We start from the raw sequence: 25,870 nt of genomic DNA, 5'->3' as shown, positions 1-25,870 counted from the left end.
ACTACTGTACATGGTGGCGCTGACTGTAGTTACATCACCTTTTGTAAGCAAGAGTTCGAATCCCAGCTTCGACAAAAAAATTTTTTTTCGGCATATAAAAGTATTAATGACTGCTTTAATATTCGAGAAATAGTTGTTTTTATACGCTCTCGGGAAGGTTACAATTGGGCTATTCCCCTCGGCACGCCTCGGGGAATAGCACAATTCTAACCTTCCATTGAGCGTATAAAAACAACTATTTCTCTCAAAGCAGTCATTAATACTATAATATTGTTAAAATAAATCACACAGGTCTACTTCTATTTCATATCATGTTGTATAATCATGTCATGTGATATCTTATCCAATTGTATCAGAGGCGGCGGAGCGACTTCCAAAATGGGGGGCACCAACAAAAAAGGGCACTTTCTGGAAAAAAGGGGCACCTACAAAGGGAAATCTCAAAGCGAAAATATACTATTTTTAGACATTGGTATATACCCGTATAATTTGATTACATTATCAGGGATGATTTCAATATTTGTTTCTCTTATACATCGTATAAAATACTGCTTAAGCATCAAACCTTGCAGTTGGGTGTGATGGTCGAAAAAAATCATTTGCGAGCGAGGAAAAATATAAGATTTGTGAGGTCGCAGTGCGAAACTACATCTTATAAAGAGGAAAAAACCAATCCTCATCGGGTTATAAATAAGCACATTCTCATGATAGTAAAACTGAGAAGACCTTTGATAATAAACATAATTATAACATCTATAAATGTGAGAGAGCGTAGCGAGCGATCTTTGGGAGATATTGCTCTTAGTCGCTTGAAATTAGGGACACGTTTAATGATGAGAGGAAAAGGGGACACTTATCGAAGGAATAAGACACTGATTACAAAATAAAAGGAGCACCTGTCAAAGTACAAAGGATTATTATCAGAGGTGAAAATAGGGCACTTACTAGGGATGAAAAGGCACTTATGAGAATGGAAATTGGGCATTTGTCGACGGAAAAGAGGCAACCATCAGATTTTGATAGGGGCATTTCTGAAAAAGGGATAGGTTCCTCATAAGAAAGGAAAAGGGGCACGTATCATTGTTAAAAAGGTTAACTTTATCAGAGGTGAAAAGGGGCACTTATCGCATCTGAAAAGGGGCACACACCATATATGAAAAAGGCACTTATGAGAATGGAAAAGGGGCACTAATAATAAAGGGAAATGTGCATTTGTTGAAAGAAAAGGAGCACCGATCAGATTTTGATAGGGACTTTTATTGGAGGTGAAAGGGGGCTTTTATGAAAAACGGATATTATGAAGGAAAAAGAGCATCTATTAGGAAGGAAAAGGGGCACGTGTCAAAATAAAAGGGGGTGTTATTAGAAATGAAAAGAGCACTTATCAGGAGGAAAGGGGGGCACTTGTCAAAATAAAACGAGTATCTCTCAGAATTGAATAGGGTTATTTACCAGACATGAAAAGGGGCACTAGAAGGAGAATGAAAAAGGACTATTTTCATAGGTGAAAAGGGGGCATTTATGAAAAGGCGAAGGGCTCTTTGTTAAATGGGGACACTTATCATAAGGAAAAGGGGCACTTATTAGAAAGGAAAAGGGGCACATGTGAAAGTGTAAGGTGTGCTTATCCGAGTTAAAAGAGGTAGTTATTAAAAGGGAAAGGGGCACTTCTTACAAAGGAAAAAGGGCAATTGTCAAAGTAAAAGGGGCACCTCTAAGATTCGAATAGGGCAATCATCAGAGCTGAAGGAGGTGCTTAACAAAAGTGAAAAGGGGCGCTTCTCATACCCGAAAAGGGGCACCTACTAGAGATTAAAAAGAATGGAAATAGACAAAGGAAACTGGGAACTTGTCAGGGAAAAGAGGTACGTGTCAAAATAAAATGGGCACATATCAGAGGTGGAAAGGGGAGGGAAATTAATAGGGGCACATATCAAAGTAATAGGGGCACTTTTTATGTAAAAAGGGGCGCTTCTTACAAAGTTAAAGGGGCACTTTTCCTATGGAAAAAGGGGCACTTTTGGGGTACTTGAAAAAGTGGGGGGGGGGCACTGTGCTCCCTCCCTGCCCCCCGGGTCCGCCACCTCTGAATTGCATGATATAATATCAATGATGACAAAATACTTGCAAGATTAATTTTGTTTGTAGGGGGAAGGCGTCGGCATATTCTCATCATTTATTCTGCCGCTAATCATCGCATAATAGGGACTTTTATATATGCACGTCGACATAGTGACATCCTTTAAAGGCAATGGCATTGCCTTAAAAGGACTTGACACGTAGCAGTCCCTAGTAATACTTACTTTATTAATCACTTACTTATCACTTATCACTTATTAATCATATGATAAAAAAACCCTGACATCCGCAGTAGTACAACATTCTACAAGAAGGATCTGAGCACTCAATTTTTTCCCTTGTTGTAAATCTCTGCTGAATGTCGGTAAATTCTTTTGACCCCCCCCCCTTCCCCCCCCCCCCACACACACACCAAAATGATCTGCTTATACCTCGGTTTGTACGAAGTGCATCCTCTCATTTCGCAGCATCTTGACCATTTGGAAGACATCAACAGCGTCCTCTTCATTTATCTGTGCGATGCACTCAAGCATGGTACAGAACACACCCGTTCGACCCACTCCGTTCCTTTGTATTGAAAGATAAAAAAAATTAAGATTAAATATCATCGCAAAGATTTTAACGAAAAATGGAAACAATTTTATTACCGTTACACATCAAATGGGCGAAAATGACAATGACATAATGCAGTCTGAACAGAAAACAATATTGATTTTGAAACTTGTCTTCTGATATTTTCTTGAAAGTCTTTGTGATCGTGTTAAGAGAATGGGATGACGCAATAACTGACCACGGGGCAAAGAAGTGGAGAAAGGTCTTGCAGTGGAAAACATTCCGCCCCTCTGATAGGACGTTAAATGGAGGACCCGTGTGGATGTAAGTAACTCACCTGTACGATCTGCTTTGTTCGTACTTAAACAAAGATACAACTATATAATAGACCGGCAAGCAGTGTTAGAGAAGGGTGGGTTCTGGTAAAGGTTAAAAAAAGAATTTGGGAAACTTCCCATTCTATTAAAAATACTTTAGAAGAAAGTCATCGAAGAAATGTCTCCTAAGAAGTAATGTTCTAATGGTTCTTAACTTACAGGCAGTGAACTAGGACTGGAAACCCCTCTGCAACTCCACTAAAACTGTCCTCCACTTCTGTCATAAGATTCAGAAGATAAGGCGCGCGGTCCCTTCGTTCCTCTGCCTTAGTAGGCCAGTCGACGAACTGATACTGCTTCACGACATGGCGAGCCTTGTATAAGAAATAATCATCATAGTAATAATGTCTGTTTATACTTATTCAACATGGTGTATTATTATACACTGTCGCTCATAAAGGTGGAATATTTTTTTTTATCCCAATTTATGGAATTATTTTAAAAATAATTTAAAAATAATAGATCTAGATAATAGTATACATTCTCAGATTTTATTGAATAATAATTTGCCAATGTGTGTTTTGCGTGACTGCTAAAGCATGTGTATGCTACTATGCTTATCAACTAGGGAACCTATGACCTTAAGTCATAATTGACAGTAATGAGGAAAAGGGCACTAATATAGCACATCGACACGGTTTTCATCCTGGGGCCTCACAGTTACGAAGCCATTGCTTTGTCATTGAATCATGACTGTACGCAGCGGGGGCTAGGGTAGGGGGCAGTTTCCATAAATAAAAAAAAATAAAAAATGCAATAAATTTTCAATAATTTATTGCATTTTACCCCGGTTCCCAACATAAAAAATCTTCTGTGTGCCCATGCCTTGAGCCATAATGCATGGCCGTCCAGAGGATTTTTTTGCGACAGTGTACTACAATATATTTTTAAAATAAATCTGTACCAAGTAAGTCCAGTTAGGGGTCTTATTTAAACTCCATTTCTCTCTTGTAATAATATATTCACAATACGTGTAACATGATCAGGACCTTCAACTAGGTATCGGCCCGTCGGGCTTTGCAGCCTAACATTCCTGGCTAAGTTTGCCGCATTTATGCTCTGACAACTACCCTGCCGATAGGTTAGTTGTAATGATTTGTTTTGTTTTGCTACCGAATGATATATTTTCAGTTGGCGGTATTTACTTTCGGTGTACAACTGGTAGATGAAATAGATTTTAATTATTTCTTTGTCATGTTTTATCCGTCTTAGATTTGTATTGATTTTTATTACCATCATCATCATTTATTACATTCAACATTTTCTCTCTTACGGGGGACTTCACCCCACCCCCACCTCCCCCCCCCTTCGCTTTTTCTTGTCTCAACCAGCCTCCTCATTTAGAACAACGTCACTTATTATTTTCTTCACGAGAACTTTCCATAAAATATTCGGTCTTCTTTTCCCTCTTCCACACCACGCATCTTCCGTATCATGACTCTATTCTACTCAATACCTTCTTCTACTGTCTTCACAGCAGTGGCAGATCCAGGGGGGGGGGGGGCGCGGCCCCCCTTGAGAAAAAAAATCATGTAAAAACACGTGATTTTTACCTTTTACATGCATATTGTGGAATATTTGAATTCATGATTTTACTTACGTTTACAACAATGGGGGAGGGGGTATTTACCTTTGGTTTGTTCTGAGTAACCTCTATTTCTCTCTCGATGAAACCTCTTCTCTCTGAGATAGACAGCGTGGTGACAGAGACAGGTCCAAAGGTTTTTACACCCTTGTCAAACCAGTATCGTGCACAGCTCTATGAAGGAGTTAAGAATACCCATCCATTAAGAAAAACTAGGATTAAGGTGTGGTCTTATATAGGCTTAGGAATATACTTAAATATGAAACCTTTTCTTCAAATAATCTACTGATTTCTCTCACGCATATTCTATCAAGTCGCTGACTGGTTCTACCAAGCAGTGTCCACATACTAGAGCCATCTGGTTAGTGCTTTCTTTGGTCCGCTCTATCGTGAGCCTTCCTTATTATTTCATACGTTTTGTAATCTATCAAGTCTGTCACTTAATTAACCAATAAGCCGCTTTGGAGCACTTCTACGAGTTATACACACATATCCACAGATCTATTACACATGGAGAAGTCCCACTTTGTGCATTTTAAAATAATTACTGTCAAAGTGAAGATGGTGCTCCATGAACACCTTTTGTTCGCCCGCCTTAAAAGAATAATTCCACCTGTACATTATAAAATGTACCGTCAGCACATATACACATTAACTAAACTAAGTGAAACTTGGCGGAGGTGTCGTGCAAGACCCTAATGCACATTGGCCACTCTCCACCAGGTATAAATTATTATTTTGTATTAATTAGTGTCGGGGTGTTAGAATGGGCCCTCTGGACTTAAAGCATTAAACAGAATAGTCATTATCATTATTATTACTTTAAGTAGTAGAAGTAGTAGAATTAGTAGAAGTAGAAGTAGTAGTAGTAGTAGAAGTAGTAGTATAGTAGGAGTAGTAGTATAAATAGTACGAGTAGAAGTATCATAATTATTGTAAACAAATCTCGAATTATTGCATGTTTGTACCTTGTCACGTTTATTGTCATCGTTGAGCATGACGATGGTGGATGGTTGGTAGTCGATGACCATGGCCCAGAAATCAGCTACGGTGTTCGGCATCGGCATCTGGGTGGTAATGAACCTGTATCGATTACCCTGTACGACGAAAAAAAACATGAATAAATAGTAAGAGGATTATTGTAAAATGACGAAAAGAAATTGTGTAAAAAAACACTTCATTGATCACACCCACCAGCACTCACTCCCACTATCTCACAAAGACACACACGCACCCCGCACAAACATGTCTTCTTATATAATATACTATAATTTACCATTGTCAATTATTACATTATTTAATTTTGAGGCATCGTAGGTACTCTTGGAGGAAGCAAATTATGGTAATCCTCCTAAAAATAATTGCTAGAATTCATGAAATTGGTTTATCTTAACTCATGAATTAGATCGTGTCGAGCATGTTGAATAAAAGGCCAATATACTTGTTAATATTTAAATTTCCTTTAGTTTGGGGAGGTTTAAAATCAACATTCAGACTGTAGATTGAATTCAAAATTATTTGTTGATTTTAACCGAATTAAATATCAATCGCTGTATTAAATAACGAATTTAGTCTAGACCTCTGACGCGGTGCTATCGGTAAACTAACCTTCACGAAGCTCGCGTTGACGAAGTCCGAATCTGAAGAGCCCCTAGACTGAAGAATGACTCGGTTTCTTTCCACTAGTAGTTTGTAAATTGATTTTGGAAATAAGACGGTTTGAAGAACAGTAAAACAATAAAGAATTAACCTTTTTTCCATGAGGGCTTATCGACTCAAAAGGATTAATTTAACATTAGTATATGAACATCCCACCTTCAAATGAAGATCGCCATCCGTCTCTTAAATTGCATTCAATTTTACCATGTTCGGAGTCATGAACAAGTGCATAATATTGAGTACATATGATAAGTTAAAAAGCACTGAATGGGTAACATTGAAACGTTATAGGAATATTCAAAATGTTTGTTTACTTGGAAGACTGTTGGCGTAACGGCTCTTCGAACGATTTTCTGTCTTCGTAGCAGTTCTGATCAACGAGGCTGGAGGATCAGGACAAACGACCGTCAAGTTCTACAAAGCACAAAATAGAGAGAGATATAACCATGAAGGTATTTATGGTGACCTGAACTTTACTCCTTGACATTATTCTATTCTGGGCTTTGTGTTCGTTAAAGATCTAGGGTTAGGCTTGCAGTTGTTTTTAATTAGCTTAGGTTTAGAGATCGGGCTATAAAGGTGTGGTTCAATGTTTTGTCTCAGTTTTGCAGTTGATGATTTGGTTAAGGCTAGAACATAACCGTGGACAGAAGCATTGGTAGAACAATTCTACTTATGGACTCAAATATCAGTGCAACTTCTGTCAGATTGTGAAGAAAATAATGCCTTTGACCTATCCAAAATACCCTTCACTCATTTTAAAGAAAAACACTTCACCGGGTATACCGATTTGTGAGTACTACTTAACAAATCCTTCCCGTTTGCTTCAGAGATTTTCTGTCACTTTATCCTTGACCGGAGCTGAACTTTATATTTTACATATCTTTTACTTCGAATAAAGTAGAACTGCGGGTTGTTTTCTTTATAGAATTTGGGCTGTTAAAATCTTCTTCGGCAGGGAAATGGTACACTGTACCTCAAACTGTGTAGACAATGGTGTGCATCTCCGTTTGTTGTTTATAGTGACTTTCTGAAGATGCATGAGTGTAGATTCGAAGTAGGAGGCCTGGATCCTGGTATCTTCTGACAGCAAAGCTTCGAGCACAGCCACGTACACAAACTGGTATTGCTCCTTCAATTCCAAAGATTCGATAACAAAATAACTGTTCGGCGAGATGTACTTGAACATTAACATAATAAAGGGGGTGGGGTGTAGTCGGAATCAGCACTCAATCGGTTCAATATTTGTACCATTTTTTAATCATACTTTTCTTGGTACTTGGTACTTGGTAGGATTCCTCCAAAAGACGCCGTAAAGGTGTTTAAACTGGAATGTTGAAATAATAATATTCAAAAATGAATAAAACTATTTCAAAGGTAATATTTAAGGCACCTGCGTAGTAGTATTGTTATACTGTTTTTAGCCCAGCTGCCCTCACCCGGTTCAAGGAGTGGATTCCTGCCAGGTATCCATCTATGACACCTGTGTTGAGAGTGGCAAATATAGATTAATACCCTAGAACAACAGTGTCGCGATAGGACTCGAACCAAGACCCACGTGATTCCAAGTTTGGTCATGTATCCACTAGACCACGACACCTCTATCATAACCCATCGCTATATGTCACCTGTAACATATATCCCTGTAGAAATAAGAAAGTAAAATGTAAGTACGTTATAATCTACCTTTGTTTGCACCATGTAAGGTCGGTTTTGTCTGATCTTTGTGACGTAACCGAATATATCGACTTCCTTGGTTCTCTTCGCTTCAGCTACGACGCTGTCTATACTCAACAGTACACCAGTCCGACCAACGCCAGCACTAAAGGGACAAATGGTGGATGAGAACAGCACAAGAAAACATTAAAGTTGACTTCTGGGCCCCGTCTTACAAAGAGTTGATATTGATCCGAATCAATATCAAGTCCCTAAATCAATCACAAGTTTGCAGTCTATCATCTCTTATGTACATAGTTGTGATTGATATCAATCACAAATAAGTTGCGGTTGATATCAACTCTTTGTAATACAGGGCCCTGGTATAGATTAAACAATAACAAATAAATACAAATCTTTTTGAGAGCTTTCTCATTTGAGAACAACGATAACAACATTTCCGTCCCTGTATAGCGCAAATCAGTTCGTAATACGTTTTTGTTTCGGCGCTTCCAAATGACTTTGGATATTATTACCCCAAAACTTTAGCTCTGCTAAACGTTGCGCTCAGTGTATTCAATGAATACGTCCTGCCAGCTATGGCGATTATAGATTGATATCTTAATAACCACAAAAAGGTGTTGGTTCGGCATGGATTCGAAACCCGTCCCGTATGGTCCACAGTCTGGAGGTTTAACTCCTAGAAAACAACACCTCCACCTCTCTCATTTTTGTTTGTCGATCATTTTGAAAGAATATCACAGTAAATATATACAATTTCCTATGAAGAGAAATACCGGTAGCTGAAACGTTTTGACAACGCGTTGAGGCCACCTGTCCGTTCAACACCAGCACCGATGTGTAAAATGGTTAATAGGAACAGGCAACAAAATAAATAATTATTCAAAGGAAGGAAGGGTTCTCGTAAAGATGATAAACAATCGAAGGTTTCTTTTCAGGACTACACACCCTCAAGAAAGATAACCGAGAGTCCTTTTCAGGACTCCTCAATCCTCCCCCTTTCTCATCACATGGTGCACCCGCAAGCCTACTGTATTATAGATATACAGTCTCTTTATCTAAATCACCATGCAAGCCGATACTTACAAGCAGCATCTAATCGAAGGTTTCTTTATCATTCTTTGTATGTTAGTTTGAAAGAAGGTCTTAGTAGAAAATACGCTCTGAAAGGTTTGCTCTTCATGCGCCTTTATATTTTGAATTTGACAAGAAATAGCTTAAAAGTTTCATCAAAGCTTTCACGCCAAATACGCGTTTAGTACAATGTACAAATGTGTGGGTGTAGTACATGGTTTTTGTCATTAAGAATGAACTTATTCTTTTCACTTAGATTATTTTACAACTTTACAGTATATGCATTCATTATTATGTACTACGAAAACAACTTTCCTTATTTTTCGCAATGCAGTCGCTTATTTTTTTCACTTGGATTCTTTCACAACTTTACAGTCTTTTCATTAATTAGTATGTACTACAAAATCAAACTGTCCTATTTGGTTCCATTTTCTTGCGCATTACAATCGCTTGTAATACTACTTAATTATAAGTTTGCATCATGGCATTGTGTTAATAATAGAATTTTTTTAATAATTATTATTCATCTATTTGTGTGTGCGTGGGTGCGTATGTGGGGGTGGTAAGGTGTCTCATTTGTTTCCCTATAACAAACTTACATGTACTTAAACATAAACAAACAATTATTTTTTATTAACAAATTGTCGAATTAGTATATATAATTAGTATATAATTTGTATAACAATCTCTGTATGATATGTATAGTGACCTGCAATGAACCAGAAGGGGTGAGCTGTTTTGTCCATGGTCCTTCTTCACCTCAGAGATATACTTCTGCAGAGTAGATGTGCTGTTAGGAACTGCTTTGTCTGGCCACTCCGTGAAGTGAAACTGGTTAACAACCCTGGTCTTCGCCCCCTGAAAAAAACGCAAATAATTATTCCAAAGACTTTCGAGATAGAACTCGACTGATGTGAATGGCTACCCTCTCGTATGGCACGTATAAATCATGATGGTCGGATCAACAGATACTTAGTCGGGTCATGTCTGTCCGTGGTATTGTTCACAATAATGTGATGCACGAAAAGCTATTGCACTTGACTTGGGTGATTTTATTTATTTATTTATTTATTTATTTATTTATTTCTGATATTCAGACAGGGTGACGCATTATCACCAATAATGGTGGTCTTTCATGAGGCCCTGTTAAACATAATGATGTAAATTATACTTTAACAAATATATTAACTGAAAGTTGGTTTCTTGAAAGACTATCGCTCTTGTTTACATGTCCGTGAGATCAGATAAGTCTCCCTTAGTTTATAAATACATAGATGGGCACAGATAATGCAACAATCTCATGAACTCATTGATAACTATGTTGCTATGGAGGATAACAATTCACCTGTCAGTCACAGCAGACCGTATGACGTCATATTAGCCTTGATTCTGACGTGCCAAAGTTTGAAATAAGAAAATTCTCAATAAAAGATACCCCTCCCCCCAAAAAAAATAAAATAAATAAATAAAAAATAATAATAATGTTCATGGACCCTATGAAAACATCACCTCTGTGTTAAAAGAACATTATAGCCATTCACAGTATATGGTGGCAGTGTCTTTTTGGCAGAAAGCTGACGAATAAGAGAGCACGAATGGAAAAAGCAGGATGTATGTAGATACCTTCGTCAAGCTAAGTGTTCGCTTTAGTCCTCCACAACAACTTGCGACAGAACTCAATACCACGACTATGTCCCCAAAGTTTACAGATGTCGACTCCGGCCAGTACTGACGGCATTTAATCTGGTTGATAATGTGATAAGAATAATGTTATACGATTAGTATTATTACAAATCGCAGTTGACTAGGATGACCGCTATAAAATGGACTGTGGTCTGACGGGATATCCCGCTAGCCCGAAAGCCCATGAGAGCGTCAATGCGGTCTAATAAACCTTAATAATTATTGTCAGAAGGCCAACGGGACCGATATGACGGTCGTATAGATGTCGGTCTTATGGGCTGTAACAGTGGATTTTAGGGAAGATGTGTGTTATACCAATAGCCGCTCAGTATTGCCATTAATTATTTGAAACATATCAGCCTCTTGAAACCACTACCATCTGCAACTCACACGTGCATAATTATGCATACCCACATACACTTTTTTTTTTATGAAGCAATTTTGTTTTATTTCTCCAGATGTGTAATACAAACCATAAAATACAATTGAATAAAATAAACGTCTTCAATATTGATTGCTTTTTACATAAACATAATTAAACAAAAACTTATTTGCAGTATATATATAACTTAGCAACAAAGTAAACGTATAAATACCTAAACATAATATAAATGTCAATTGTAAATGTTATTCACTTATATAAAAAAACTTAAACAAACACACGCACACACACACACACGCACACACACACACACACACACGCATACACGCACACATACCCACTGATAAATACGACACCTTAGGCTAAACGAAGATCTATTTAGACTTTGAGAATGACAATTTTAAGTATAACCATATCATGATAATTGGACAGATAATGCGGCCCACCTTTGTTCCCTCTTGGAGTTTTGTTACCATGGCGATTGTGTTTACATTCTCCTGCCACACCATTCGCCAGAAGTCATCCATTGATGCATTATTTGGTCCTATAACATAAAGCGGAGATATGTATTAATAAAAACAAACGGACTGCATCATTTTCAATATATTGTGATGTGAATCCCTATATTGATAAAACAACAGTTTATTTTATGGAGAAAAAAACAAGCCACATCAAATGTAGATTAAAAATTTGTATGAATTTCGCTATGTCATCAACAAAATGTATTTAATTTCTGTTCACTGTGAACTAATATGTTCGAGTCTTGTATTTAAATGTGAGCGCAGGAAATATCCATGTTAAAACGTAAACTTGACAAATCAATACATGATATGAAGATGATAATCAAATCTCAAGGAATATGGGGACCGTGATTTTTCATACATTGCACCATCATCTTTTTGTGGGATGGGCAGTCTATAACACGTCAAATCGTGCCTCAAAGATGACTAATTTGGCGATTATTAAAAATAATACGTTCTTCATTGCAGTAGCCTGCGCCGTTGAAATTTTTTAGAAAAAATGGCACCACATATGTTGTGATTAATCATCGTCATTGGGGACTTTTAGATTGAGTTGACGAGAACGAAGTCCACTGATCATCCGTGTCCATGGCAAGCCGTTCTAACAATTATTCCTATTTCTTGATATCGAGAATTGGATTATTGATATCAAGAAATATGAATAAATGTTAAAACGACTTGGCATAGACACGTATGATCAGTGGACGTTCACGTCGTTCTCGTCCACTCAATCTTAAAGATATTATGTCCCTTTTGCAGCCAACCTCAAATTCTGTAGAACTTTGCAGGAATTATGAATATGTCATGTATATCCTATCTGTGAAATCTAAACGTTAGCAGTGTCCTTATATTCAAATTATGCAAGGAAACCCGTTTACTTGCTAGACTTCACTGTCATACACTATTGTCAGTATTGAGTGACTGGCTGGCCTTTTCTTCTTCTTTGGTAATAACATACATAAAATGAGCTGTACAGGATTTGTCTACTACAATAACCCACTTTCTGTAATGGCCGAAATTAAACTGATTGAATCTTTGCGAAGAATAAAACGTACGACCATGTGGTACAATAGTCTGAAAATCAAGACTATTATTTATTGGCTCTATAGCTCCTAAGTCGATTTGACAACTAATAGTTGTTATTTTTTTCCACTTAAAGACATTTTCAAGCCCCATTTTTTTAAGGAGAGTTCTAAATTAGAATTATCTTTCAAAAGCCATTGGAATTTAACCTTTTCATTTTTTTTTGGCCTGCAAAAGGGACATAGTACCTTTAAAGTCCCCTTTATGTCATATTAGAAGGAAAAATAATTTATACAAAACGATACCAACAAAATATACATCAGTGGAGTATGATTAATTTACCTTGTGACGCGATGTACGCACGCTGATTCCGAAAGCTCTGAAGGGCAGAGAGGGAGAGGAAACAAAAGGTTAAAAGGTGATGTACTAATGCCGAATTCGAGAGCTCTATAGAGGGAATTGTAAACAAATTAAAGAAAAAAAAGTATATTGAAAACAGAATATATTGTTAGATGAGAAAGAGCTAGGTAGAACAACTTTTCAATGCAAACACATTATGGAGATATACGACTACTAATAACACTTATTTTTCAGAATGTAGTTTTGAGGGTGTAACTTGTTTTTGAAACAGATTCTTTATTTACCGGTATGTAAGAAGCATTGAAGTAATCTGAATTCGGGTCATCGTTGGTGATTGCCAGCCTAACCCTTGATGAATCATCTATGACGGAGTTTAAAGAGAGATACAGAGAGATATTTAGTATGAAAATTAGGACACATGGATTTTACATTTCCTCATATGTTGATATTTAAAAAAAAACGAAATAATACGCTTGTCAACTATTTGTATAGCCAGGGGGAGGGGATGTTTCACAAAGATCCGAATTCCAATTAAGATTAAAGTTCGACTTAGGATCTTTGTGGACAGCCCCCCCCCCCCCCCTGGTCTATAATAATGAATTTATCTCTGAAAGATATGGCAGATCTTATAGATAAGAAATATATTAAAATGCATTAGATTAAATCACATCAACGAGGGCATATCCGTATTATTGATAGCATAATCGATAGCTAGAAACTTTTATGTCGCTTCACAAGCACTGCACACATAATTATGTCACCGACGTTAGTTAAATATTATCCGCGTTTCAATGGGATTTCGGCAAACTTTTACTTATGAGGCTCTAATTGTAAAACAATGCCTCATTACCTCCAAAGAAAGTGAATTGACGTTTTGAAAAAGCGTCAGATGTATGATGAGACAACTTACATGGCAGGATGTTCTTGTATCTGTTCTTCTCAAAATTGACCTTCTTCTCCGCAACCGTTTGTGGGAAGATATTTGCCTTCGGTAAGCACTGAGTTAAGAGAGATTCGATTACAATGTTTTCGTACTCATATTATATAAAATGCATTGTAGATCAAATGAGAAGGTTTTTGTCGAGTTTATTTGATTCTATATTGTACCAAGGGGTTGGAATGACACACGATCACAAATACTTTCGAGAAATCAGTTCAATGGTAATTTTTTAGTATCCTACAATGGATTACGAAATACGTCCGTTAACACAATTAACGAGTTCAAATTGTTTGCGCCTAGAAAAATGTAATTACCTGTACAAAAGGCCTTATTTATTTGCGACGTTATGGGTGGGGAATAATGTGTGGTCGCCAACTCCTGTAACTCATGGTAAATATCAGTCATACGGGAAGGCTCATTGAAAGACCAGCTACAATAGTATCATATATTTCTTCTAAGCTTTCAAAACCATTGTGAGCATGTGGATATTCAGGACAGACAAAGGCCACAAGAAACCTGGACAGAAAACGTCTAAAGAAAACAACTTACAAGGAATTCCTCGTAAAACACGTCTGTGTGTCTATTCTTCTGAACGAGGGTAGCAAACTGTGAGAGGGGTATCGGGCGACGCTCCTTTGGCGATTCCTCCGACCTTCTGGATTTCGGTACATCAGCCTCGTCCAAACCGTTTGGAGCCAGTTGTGGTTCAGGCATGGTGGATGGCTTTGGTAGTACCACCGGTTTCCTTGGTGTCACGGTTGGAGACGTCTTTGGTTTATCTGATTTTCCAGTTTCAACTTCTGGATATGTTTAAAGAGGCGAGAAGGTGGGTGTATAGGCAGTGTATCTGACAAGCATAATTTGCATTTGTTTTAATTAGCGAAACGATAGCTAGGCTAGCCTACAGTATCTTGTAAGGCAGAAATATACCTCGAAAAACTAGATGGAACTTCGACTGCGCGCAGTCGAAAATGATGCCTCCGTCATAGAGCAATTTTACAAACCAAAACAGAAGAAATTTTTCGAATTCAAGTTCAATTGTAATCCATTAACAGGTTCTCAGAATATTGTGATTACAAGCTATTTTTGCATACATAATGAGCCAATGACCTTTGACCTTATGAACCAAGAATCTACTCAGTTCATTGGCTCTGCAAGAAACATACATGACCTAAGTTGGCAGGAATCCATCAATCGGTTCTTGAGATAACGCGATCACGAGCTGTTTTGCATACATAATGAGCCCTGTGGCCTTTGACCTTTGACCTCGTGACCTCAAAATCTAATCAGTTTTTCGGCTTTGCAAGTAACATACATGACCAAAGTTTGGCAGCAATCCATCAATCGGTTCTTCAGATAACGCGATCACGAGCTCGTTTTGCATACATAATGAGCCCTGTGACCTTTGACCTTTGACCTCGTGACCCCAAAATCTAATCAGTTCATCGGCTCTACAAGATACATACATGACCAAAGTTTGGCAGGAATCCATCAATCGGTTCTTCAGATAACGCGATCACGAGCTCGTTTTGCATACATAATGAGCCCTGTGACCTTTGACCTTTGACCTCGTGACCCCAAAATCTAATCAGTTCATCGGCTCTACAAGATACATACATGACCAAAGTTTGGCAGGAATCCATCAACCAGTTCTTCAGATAACGCGATCACGAGCTCGTTTTGCATACATAATGAGCCCTGTGACCTTTGACCTTTGACCTCGTAACCCCAAAATCTAATCAGTTCATCGGCTCTACAAGATACATACATGACCAAAGTTTGGCAGGAATCCATCAACCAGTTCTTCAGATAACGCGATCACGAGAACGGGACGTACGTACGTACAGACGTACGTACGTACGTACGTACGGACGTACGGACGGACGTACGGACGGACGGACAACCCGAAAACATAATGCCTCCGGCTACTTCGTAACGGAGGCATAAAAATCATGTATTTTGTAAGCTCTGTGCGGCGAGTATTAGTTTTACAATAATAAATCATTGCCCCAACTGATTGTTAGCATCCCTTGAATTGCCATTTAGACCTGGATACCGGGTATTTTCCATACACGCACTGAAACTAATGTGCGTGATAGGACCAAAGCTGCCATCTGCGATTCTTAGGGATTTGGTGACTTTTGGGGCTCACCCCTCCAAAACAGAAAATGGTAGATGGGTGCAATAATAGTCTATAATTGTCTCCGTATGAAGACATGTCATACTTTTAATTTGACCCGAAATTTTGTTTTAATATTTATTCATAGAACGGCCCTTTTATGTTTATGGTAGGGCGGACTAATATGATTCTTTGCACCAATGTGGTATACCGCCAGGTAACGTCCTTTCGGTCCTGCTTTTGTGTATTTATTTCCTCATCAATTGTCCATAGTAATATCTGTTAGGCCGTCCCTACTCCTATGCGTAGAACTTTAATGTGCGTGGGACCTTTGGCGTTTCAAACTGAAGGGATGTCAGCTGTGCAAATACAAGTTAAGGTGATTGACACTATGAACATGACGGACAAAGAAAGAGGACAAAATATACAGTCCTCATTCTACCCTCAACAATTGCTGGGGTAGACAAAGGAACATCCCTTCACTGCTGAATATGCATGTGACACATGTTCTACACATTTTTTTATATAATAGCAGTGAAGGAATGTTCCTTTGTCTACCACAGCAATTGTTGAGGGTAGAATGAGGACTGTATATTTTGTCCTCTTTCTTTGTCCGTCATTTTAATGTGATTTACATACCTTCGGATAAACCACCGATGTAAACATTATCATCTCTATAGGTGACCGGTTTGGAGACTTCGTTCCGTGGGTTTCTACAATCAAGAATATATGATAAAAATGACAAGAGAGACAATGATAACAATAATGACACTGATGACAGAAACTATAATAATATTAATCACTGTACTACTACTACTACTACTACTATTAACACGAATATTAATGTAATCATGATAATGTTCATAATAATCATGATAATATTCATAATAATCATGATAAAAACAAATCAAATACTAACTTTGATGATACACATCAATATCGAATAATTAAAGGCGCTTCTTACAACAGGCACAAAATGGCTAAAAGTGTTTTGACAGAAAAATACAAACAATACAAAATAATTGATGATATCAAACAATCAGGTAGGAAAAAGATATGTTGTATCGGATCCTTTTGGCGAGAGAAGTTATAAGGTGTTTAGTTGCTCCCCGTTTCTGGCTAACTTTTTTTTTAATAGGCGCGGCGACTTTGATGGAACATTAAGATTAAATTTGCAAATATTGGATCTAATATTATAAAATGATCTACATGTACATATCGCTAGGAAGCAGGGTCTCAAGCATTGCCGAGAAATCAACACAAGGCAAACCATCAACATTGTGAAATGTTCAGACATCGCAGTTACATGATTTCTTGAAAGTCTTCGTGATCTTGTTTGGAAATTAGTTGTGAGATGAGTAAGGGTTTATAGACGTACACATTTTCTTTTAGATAATTGGTTTACCTTCTCCTCCGTAGTACAATGATGATGATGACAATAATCAATAGAACAAAGATTATTCCTCCTATTGCCCCACCAACACTGGCGCCAATTGCAGAAGGGTCGGGAGGTAGTGCTATGGATTAAAGAAGGTGTAAAATACAAACTTTATATGGCAGAAAATTAAGGATACTTATCGATTAATGGTATTTGCTAACTGACGTCTTGTCTCCATTTTATTATGAAAATGTTCGGATATCTCATTAACTAGTCTACGCGGATCATGATGATTATGATAATAACAATAATGATCATAACGATCAAAGAAATTTAAGAATATTTAAAGCTATAATTATAACAATAATCATAAATATGGTGAAATACACTCATCCAAAAAGAAAATACACACACATAAAAAAGTGTTATATAAATCTGGTTCCGACCGAAACCCTATAGCATCACGCTTTTGACAGGACTAAGCCCAGAGCAAATATCGGATCACACCCTAGGACATTTACTATACATCATCCTATATCCTAAAGCCCAATTGCAACCTTAATCCAAACCCTAAACTTTCGACGAAATAAATTCCGATCAATTGTCGCCGGAGCAACTATCGGATCACCAAGGACTCACCTATCTTTATGGTTGTAACACTCAGAGCAGGTCCTTTCTCTCCTTCACCGTTAAGTCCCTCACGAACTGCTGAAATTTGAATCTCATATGCTTGACCATCATCCAGACCAGTCACGTTGTACATCAGTAGCCCTTCATCTTCTTGTCTTCTCTTCCTTGAAGATACAGTCCCTGAGGATTCCATGTCCATCGGAACACCTGATGACGTAATGAAGGTGTTTGTTTCGTCCCCATCTGAAGTAGTAACGTAGACCTTGTACCCAATGATAGGACCTTCACCAACATCAACGTTTTCGGTCCAAGAATCCCAAGCAATGATGACATAGTTGAAACCTAGGTCTGCTACCTCAGGCGCCTTGTTGAAGACCGGGAGAACTGAAAAGAACACGGCAAACGTCAAGGATGCAGTTAAAAAATAACAGTGTCAATATAATGATATGTTAGCGGTTGTAAATCCCAAGTTCCTGATGAAACAGGACTCCTGAACTTAAAATATGGGACCCTGATCGAAAGTTAGGTACAACTTCTTTGAATACAGTATTTTTGTTTTCAATTTAAAAAGGTATTACTTCTTCGGGCAGTAGCCGATATGATCCATTTGGATGAAATTGATCATTTGTCCATATTTCATTTCAAATTTGTATGTAAATGTAAATTCATTTAAAGTCACAAGGCAATCAAGAAAAAATGGGTTTAATTGAATTTTACCTTTCTCACCAAACATAGGTGTTTTTTCTCTCTCTCTCTCTCTCTCTCTCTCTCTCACACACACACACACTCTCTCTCTCTCTCTCTTTGATGGGATTGTTTGAATCCTTTTTTCCAGTTTACTGATACATGTAATCAAAAATGATTTATCATCTGTTTCGTAAATTCATCATTTAAGCACCTACCGAATGTTTCAGGCAGTGGCAACCTGATAAAAGCAAATCCAATGCCACTTGTTGATGTGCCAACTAAACAGTAGATGGGTTGGTTCCCGTTGACATTAACGGAAAACGTAAAGTTTGCTTTTAATGAAAATTGATCAGTAGCAGTACTTGCGGCCTGTGCATTTTCCCAGTTTTCCATTGAGAAATCCCCCACAGTAGCCTTAATGGAAGGGATGTTGCCACTTGTGTCGGTAGAAAATGTGCAGGAAAACATCGCAACACCTGGGTTGGTTTTTTCTCGTGTAATGCTAAAGCGATCTTCAAAGACAAACATTTGTACAATATTAGTCTACAAATACATGGAAAAAACGAATTCACTGTCAAAAGAAAATGATAAGATTTTATGCTCTTTTTATGAGTCGCTAATATAACAGTCCATTGTACTTGCTCAGTCAGTAGAGCGTCGGCCTCACAACCAGGAGGTCGTGGGTTCGAACCCCGGCCGCGTCATACCAAAAGACGTTCAAAGATGGGAGTTGTTGCTACCTTGTTTGGCGTTCAACAATAAGGGATAGAGCAACGTCGATCTCGCGCTGCTCAGTGGCTGCAGGGCTCACGATCAATTGGGCAAAAAGAATTTCCGTTTCGGTTTAATAAAATTTGGAGTGGACTATTAGGCTATTATTATTATGATTATTCTATATTCAACAAAATAAATTGGCCTTTCGATTACAGCCTTTTGATCTTTAAAAAAAATTGGATCAAACTATAAGTATTAGTTGCACTGCTTACTGAACTTCGTGTTGTAATCAATAGTTATAACTAACTTTTCAAGGAATTTATGCATATCATTTCTTGCATTTTATTGAGCGCTGCAGTGTTGTTCTGGTAAAATTGATAGCATGTATTTTTTAAAATCTGAAGTTGAAATATTCGTTCGTTATTAAATGAGGTGACCAGTCATCTCTTTGAATTATTTCAAAAAATAAGCAACCCTCAACTTATCATGTTATCTCTAAGTTCATTTCATTTCAATCAAGTTCAGGCTTTGTGTTTCTCTCATGAGAATACAAGTTGATACCCACCTACGTTATCTGTTTATAAATATCGTATGGAGCAGAAGTATGGACATTAGACCAAACAAAGACTATGAGAAAAAAATACAGCATTGAAAATTGGGTGTACAGGAAAGTGATGAGAATATCATGAAAAAGATAAATTCAAAATAAAATAGCGACAGGAATTATGAAACAAAATATCCTCAGGCTGAAAAGAATGGTTCAAGATAGTAAGGTGAAATACTTTGGCCACATTTAACATCAGACATCAGACTCACTTCGAGATGAAGGATTTCTTGAAATAAAAGCTAGAAGGTAGCAGAACAAGAGTGAAAACCAAGAACCAACAAGTATGGGAACATTAAGACAGGGAGTTGAATGACACTGCCAGGGTGTACAAGAATGGCAGAGAACAGAGATGTGTGAACAAATGCTTCAATTAACCTCCGAGTTGGGATAACATACCGTGATAGATAGATAAGTAAATAGTACTAACCAGTTTGACATTTGTCTCCCATCCATCGTGGATGGCATGTACCTTGAGAGCACGTCCCGGTCACCTGGTTGCAGTCCTCGACACCACCAGCACAGTGGCATGTCTTAGAACAAGACTCGAAACATCCAGCAACTAAATTAAGTAACATATCGGATGAGTGGAAAGAACAAGTGAGTAAAAGCGATTGGAAGAAAAGCAGTTTCAAAATGTTGCATTCACAACATTCAGTTTTCATTACGACTTTCCTTAAAGTGCATTTTGAATATTAATACTATTAATTACAGAATTAAATATTGCACGAGGGAATATCAAGCTAAACTACTGGAACGTCTGGGTCCCACCTTCCAGTGAAAGTGATTGGGATGTGCAGGTGTGACTGTGGTGTTTGGGGTTTCCCTATTCATTATTATCTTGAACCCAGAATGCAGTGCGTTTCCAATGTCTTCAGCTTCGCGGTGACTGAACAACCGCCCAGGCTGGTGGTTGTGATTACCAACATTTACGCTGAAGCTGGTAGTGCATGGCAAAGTTATTTGAACGGTTAACATCAACGTCTTAATAATTGGGCAATAAGTTGCTGCTGCAGTAAAGTGATTATATTTGTGATTGGTTCTTGTGACAATACAACTCTTAATAAGGCAGTTTTCGCAAGGTTAATCTCAATTCATGAAGCACAAAAATAATATTTGCGTTTATGCACGAATGTAAAATTCACAGGCCCCCGGTATATTCTAGGTTACTGCCAATATCAATCGCTGTGTTATAATTGTCCTTAGCTTCAGTAAAATGTCTTACATGTGACACATCCATCTGGTCTCTGTGGAGAGTCGGCAACATAGCCAATCTCACATTGTCCTCCCGATGATGTACAGAAACCAGAGTCCTTCTCACATTTCGAGTACTCAGGACAGTTACATAACTCTGTGCAATTTATTCCAAAATAACCGACTGGACAGACGGAGGGAACTGCGAAGATAGTATGTGTATTCAAAGATAGAGATATCATTATAATGATATAAACAATACCAACGATATAAATAACATAATCAATAACAATAATAATGAATATAAACGACACAATTATTTTGAATGCATAGATCTGAGATTTCTCTAGTAAAACCCTTCCCGATAGTCATTTACCTGATGTCATTTCAAGGTTTCCCGACACACTATGGAGGCAACTTTTTAACTCCATTGAAAGCATTCCAGCCAGGCGCCCTTTTAGAGACATCCAAAATACTGAACAAACCACAATAACTTAAACAAAATGTTTCATCACTACTGTTCTTATCAAAGGAGAATACTCAAATGGGAGGGCAGCGAAATCTTTGTCTGCACGCACATATTCTATTTTGATAAACAGATTTTTTTTTTATCACTACCTTGCCTAGCTATAAGAGTTTAAGGCTTTCCCAAAGGTAGGTACAGTACAGAGCCTATGAAGTGCAGTAGATCATGCAATCTACATAGTCTTGTAGTTCAGACACTGTTCCACATTACGAATGACTATGGATAAAGAGACCAATGATCTGACAGTATTGTCCGGTGATATATGTATTAGATTGTATACCCACCAATGGACATCATGATTGGAGATATTCTCGACCAACATGGACACCACAACATCCTGCCAAAACTTAATGCGACCTGGCCTACCCTGTCATTAAACAGGGAAAGTCTAAGACAAAGTTATAGTTGCAACCCATTAAATACAATCATGTACATTTCAGCTACCTAACATGCATGACCAACGGATACAGAAGATATGTGTTTATATTATTATATACCAGCAAGTCCACCAAAGGAAGTAGGCATACCTTGACACCCTTCTCCTGACCAACCATCCTCACAGTCTCCCTCACATCTTCCTGTGAATGCATTGCATGGCATCCCTCCTGCACAGTGGCAATCCTGAAGGCAGTCCACACCAAACCTACCCGGAATGCATTCTGAAATTAGATTCATGACAGTAAAAACGGAATTAAAGATAAAGTTGAGTTTTGGTCATGCAATTTCATTGTGAAAGAAACAGTGTGGAATCGATCAGAAAAGGTTGACCATGTAGCATATAACTATTGGCGTGTAGGCCTACTGCAAGGTTTCGAAATCATCAAAATGATTAGAAATTTGGCCAAGTCTTGGTAAAGTTACAAGCACTGTACACACCATGATGTAAATAGGGCTACACGAACATGTGGCTTAAAAATCCGTCTAGATGTTTACGTTGCTACATGCCATATTTAGAATATGAAAGCATTTGAAGAACCATGCTTTTCAGGGAACATTTTCTATCTGATGTTCTTCCAAAGTTGCATGATAACCATGATAACGCTCACAAATTATGTTTTACCTCTTCCAAGAACTCAGCCTTTTCTTTAAAGATAAGAGAAATAAACACATTTTAAAAGGGTCATTCCCTGGTCACAGTGACAAATTTAATGGCATTCAGCACCAAAATTTAATGCAGAACATCCTAGATATTAAATTCACGACAAATGATTTTGAACATTCATCCCACCTGCAGATAAAATAATCTTAGAGGCAGTTTAAATCGGGCGTTCGTGAACACAAGGATAATTTTTTTATTTTTTTTATTTGACGGTAAATCCTTTGCAAAATAAATATAAATAAGAAAAGTAATGCTCTTCGAATTTCAACAGCAGTCCCAAATTTTTTTATTGTGTAATTGTATTAAACAATTCAAACGATGTGTTAGTCTTTTGAAAATCTTGTGATCGTTTTTATTTTGCATTAATGTATCTTACGTTTATCGCAGTATATTCCTGTATAACCAGCCAGGCAGTTGCATCCGTAGGGATCGGGTAGACACACCTGGCTTCCACTGCATTCTTGTAGAGCATTCCCAGCTCCACATTCTAGTTCACACTCCCATCCAAATCGGTTTTCACCGCATGCTGTGTAACAACAAATTTAGGAAAAACATACTTAATCATGTTCTTACTTACTATATGCAGCCCCTGCACTTGAATTTTTGATGCAAGATATCAAACAAATATACCATGCCTTCTATTCGAGGTACTTCGTGCCTGCGCCCCTCAGCAAATAGTACTATTGGAGTCACCTCTTGCGCATAGTTTTAACCAGAACCTCTCAAGACAGTGTATATTTGTACATATGAAGGTACCCTATACTCCCCACGCCCCTCATCCTTCGAAAGGGGGGGGGGTAGAAGGACAAAAAGGATTGGTAAACATTAGCACGCTGAGAATAATTATTGGTCAAGGTTTACCGGTTTTGTCTAATTCATTGTTTGGACTGCATACAATGAAATCTAGACAGATAATAACTCAGATGTACATAACATGTATAGAATATTTCTTTTTGATATCATTAACTCAATTTACATCAAGATAAAATATGTGGTCTCTCATATTTTCGCAAAAAGCCAGAGTAACTGAACAGTGAGCGTTTTCATTCAGAACTGAAACTGCAAACTTCAGTTGCAATGAAAATACAAAGAGGGTGTGGGCGTAACAGCGTGTGTGTTTGCCTGTGTGCGTTTCTTTCCGTGCGTGTTTATGTTCATGAGTTTAGCATTGCATATCACAAATAAGTTGTGAACACTGTTGTGCAATAGGTGGGACTCATACTATGATTTCTGTGTATACTAAGGTGTTTACTTCGCCATAGAGGAAACATTTGGACGTCTCACCAGTAAGACAGTTTTTGCCCATGAATCCTGGAGGACAGATACAGGTTCCTGATTGAGGATGACAAATCCCTCCATTGTAGCAATTATCACATAGACGATCACAGGATGGAATATTCCATCGGCCACTCGGACAATCTATAGGAATAAAGTGGAATCAATATGGCATAATCTTTGGTTGAATCTTGAATTTTATATATTTGTCTCACAAAAGTATAATGATTGGGTATAGGGCTAGTAAGAAAATACAGTTACAGTGCTTTTATCTTTACGTAGGGCAATCTTCAAAGTGTATGGAGCTCAATAATACCAACAAATTGTAAAGTTCAAGAAATTTTTATCGACTTCTAGTTATAGTACACTGTTTGAAACTAATGTTATGGTCGTAATTCCTTCAGATAGTATCATCATTTTCAAATTATAATAAAACGTATTTTTGAAGAAAGGAACGAAATTACAGAGAGATTTTCTTTATATATTTTTCAAATTATTAGAACAACGGAATGGATAAAACGAAATTCTAGTCTTACCACTGACAATGACGCGAATCAAGCTGTACATTAGATTTTCAACCATGCCGTTTTGAACCGTTCCGTGAACATCAGCATTTGTCTTCGTTGCCGATCGAATGGTATAGGTCAGAGTCCTGTCTCCCTCTGGAGACAAAGATCCTTCAGCGAGGTTTGAGAAAGTCCTCCATCGGATTTCATCTTCACCTGCTGTGTACGTATCCGTGGTAGAAACTGAGAGTGTGATGTCGTCACCTGGATAAATCGTTTTCGTGAGACGGCCGTCAGTTGGTTGAAAATGTCCTGGAAAAAGAAGAAAGGAAGAAGTGAAGAGGGCTTCTTACTATAAAGTATGAACTATATAAACGATTGATAATGAAACATAATTTATAAAAAAATAAAAAAAGGCTTCCTACTATAAGTACTAAGTGTGGATAAGGTACGATTGGATTGGTAATGACACAAACCACAGATCTGTCATGAACTGTCTGAATAATTAAAGCTAGAAAGCTCATATTAGGTACTAGTATTCTAAAAAGAGGTTTTGCTAGTCGGAACCTTGATATATATTTCGCCTTCTCTCTCAATGTGCAAAAAACACTCCAATCATGCAACAACAAAAAACAAAACAAAACATGACAAGTTTCGAAATGTGAACTTCATAAGTGTGAGCTTTATGCAGTGGTTAGGATGATGAAGACAATGGCGTCGATGCCGGTTATGATGATAGTGCTTCTGACTATTTATATGGCGCCATATTTATGTTAAATACATTTAAAGACTCAGAATGTCCTAAGTTTAAGAACAAAATATGTGGTAAGGTTTTTTTAAAGTTATTTATTAATATGTCAGTTCTATTCTCAAGCACTCTTTACTCGATTGCAAATTTAATTATACTTACTGTCTTTTGAGAGAATTGTTACATCTGCTGATGTTGAAATACCAGTAGTTGTAGATGTACTCGAGCACTTATAAAGACCAACGGATGTCACATCACCAGGTAGATCCTGTATTAATCCACCTGTCTGAGTTGTTTTAGTGCCCGGGACGTCCAGTGTATACCCCTCTGTGGTGAGGCTCTGTACAATTACTCGCTCAGTGTAGCTTACAGTGTCGTCTGTGTTGTCAGGAGGGCTAAGTATGCAGGAGAAACGTGGAGTAGCTCCCGAACTCCCGAAAGGTGTTGACGTCATGGCGAGTAGATGGAGTGGTGGGGC

The 25,870-nt window shown here is 37.8% G+C and overlaps 1 protein-coding gene across 1 annotated transcript in view; it reads right to left on the bottom strand.

Annotated features, from left to right (window-relative positions):
- Positions 1-2,504: 2,504 nt before the first annotated feature.
- Positions 2,505-25,870, bottom strand: part of LOC115924937 — a 30,150-nt gene continuing 6,784 nt past the window's right edge. Inside the window, exons 7-32 of the mRNA XM_030987883.1 lie at positions 25,555-25,869; positions 24,675-24,956; positions 24,148-24,282; positions 23,240-23,389; positions 22,292-22,423; positions 21,270-21,440; positions 20,475-20,606; positions 18,942-19,238; positions 18,049-18,423; positions 17,437-17,548; positions 16,671-16,744; positions 14,462-14,712; positions 13,883-13,970; positions 13,257-13,333; positions 12,955-12,991; positions 11,515-11,612; positions 10,627-10,746; positions 9,713-9,861; positions 7,939-8,074; positions 7,229-7,384; positions 6,567-6,666; positions 6,202-6,275; positions 5,562-5,690; positions 4,639-4,767; positions 3,168-3,322; positions 2,505-2,646 (exon numbers count right to left, since the gene is read on the bottom strand). Of these exons, the coding sequence (XP_030843743.1) occupies positions 2,505-2,646; positions 3,168-3,322; positions 4,639-4,767; positions 5,562-5,690; positions 6,202-6,275; positions 6,567-6,666; positions 7,229-7,384; positions 7,939-8,074; positions 9,713-9,861; positions 10,627-10,746; positions 11,515-11,612; positions 12,955-12,991; positions 13,257-13,333; positions 13,883-13,970; positions 14,462-14,712; positions 16,671-16,744; positions 17,437-17,548; positions 18,049-18,423; positions 18,942-19,238; positions 20,475-20,606; positions 21,270-21,440; positions 22,292-22,423; positions 23,240-23,389; positions 24,148-24,282; positions 24,675-24,956; positions 25,555-25,869 (4,016 nt within the window). The remainder of the gene's footprint in view (positions 2,647-3,167; positions 3,323-4,638; positions 4,768-5,561; positions 5,691-6,201; positions 6,276-6,566; positions 6,667-7,228; positions 7,385-7,938; positions 8,075-9,712; positions 9,862-10,626; positions 10,747-11,514; positions 11,613-12,954; positions 12,992-13,256; positions 13,334-13,882; positions 13,971-14,461; positions 14,713-16,670; positions 16,745-17,436; positions 17,549-18,048; positions 18,424-18,941; positions 19,239-20,474; positions 20,607-21,269; positions 21,441-22,291; positions 22,424-23,239; positions 23,390-24,147; positions 24,283-24,674; positions 24,957-25,554; position 25,870) is intronic.

This window comes from Strongylocentrotus purpuratus, unplaced genomic scaffold, assembly GCF_000002235.5.
Source record: "Strongylocentrotus purpuratus isolate Spur 01 unplaced genomic scaffold, Spur_5.0 spur5_scaffold_17, whole genome shotgun sequence".
Classification (NCBI taxonomy): Eukaryota; Metazoa; Echinodermata; class Echinoidea; order Camarodonta; family Strongylocentrotidae; genus Strongylocentrotus; species Strongylocentrotus purpuratus.
The sequence above is the reverse complement of the archived record's forward strand: the minus strand, read 5'-3'. Positions and strand labels throughout refer to the sequence as shown.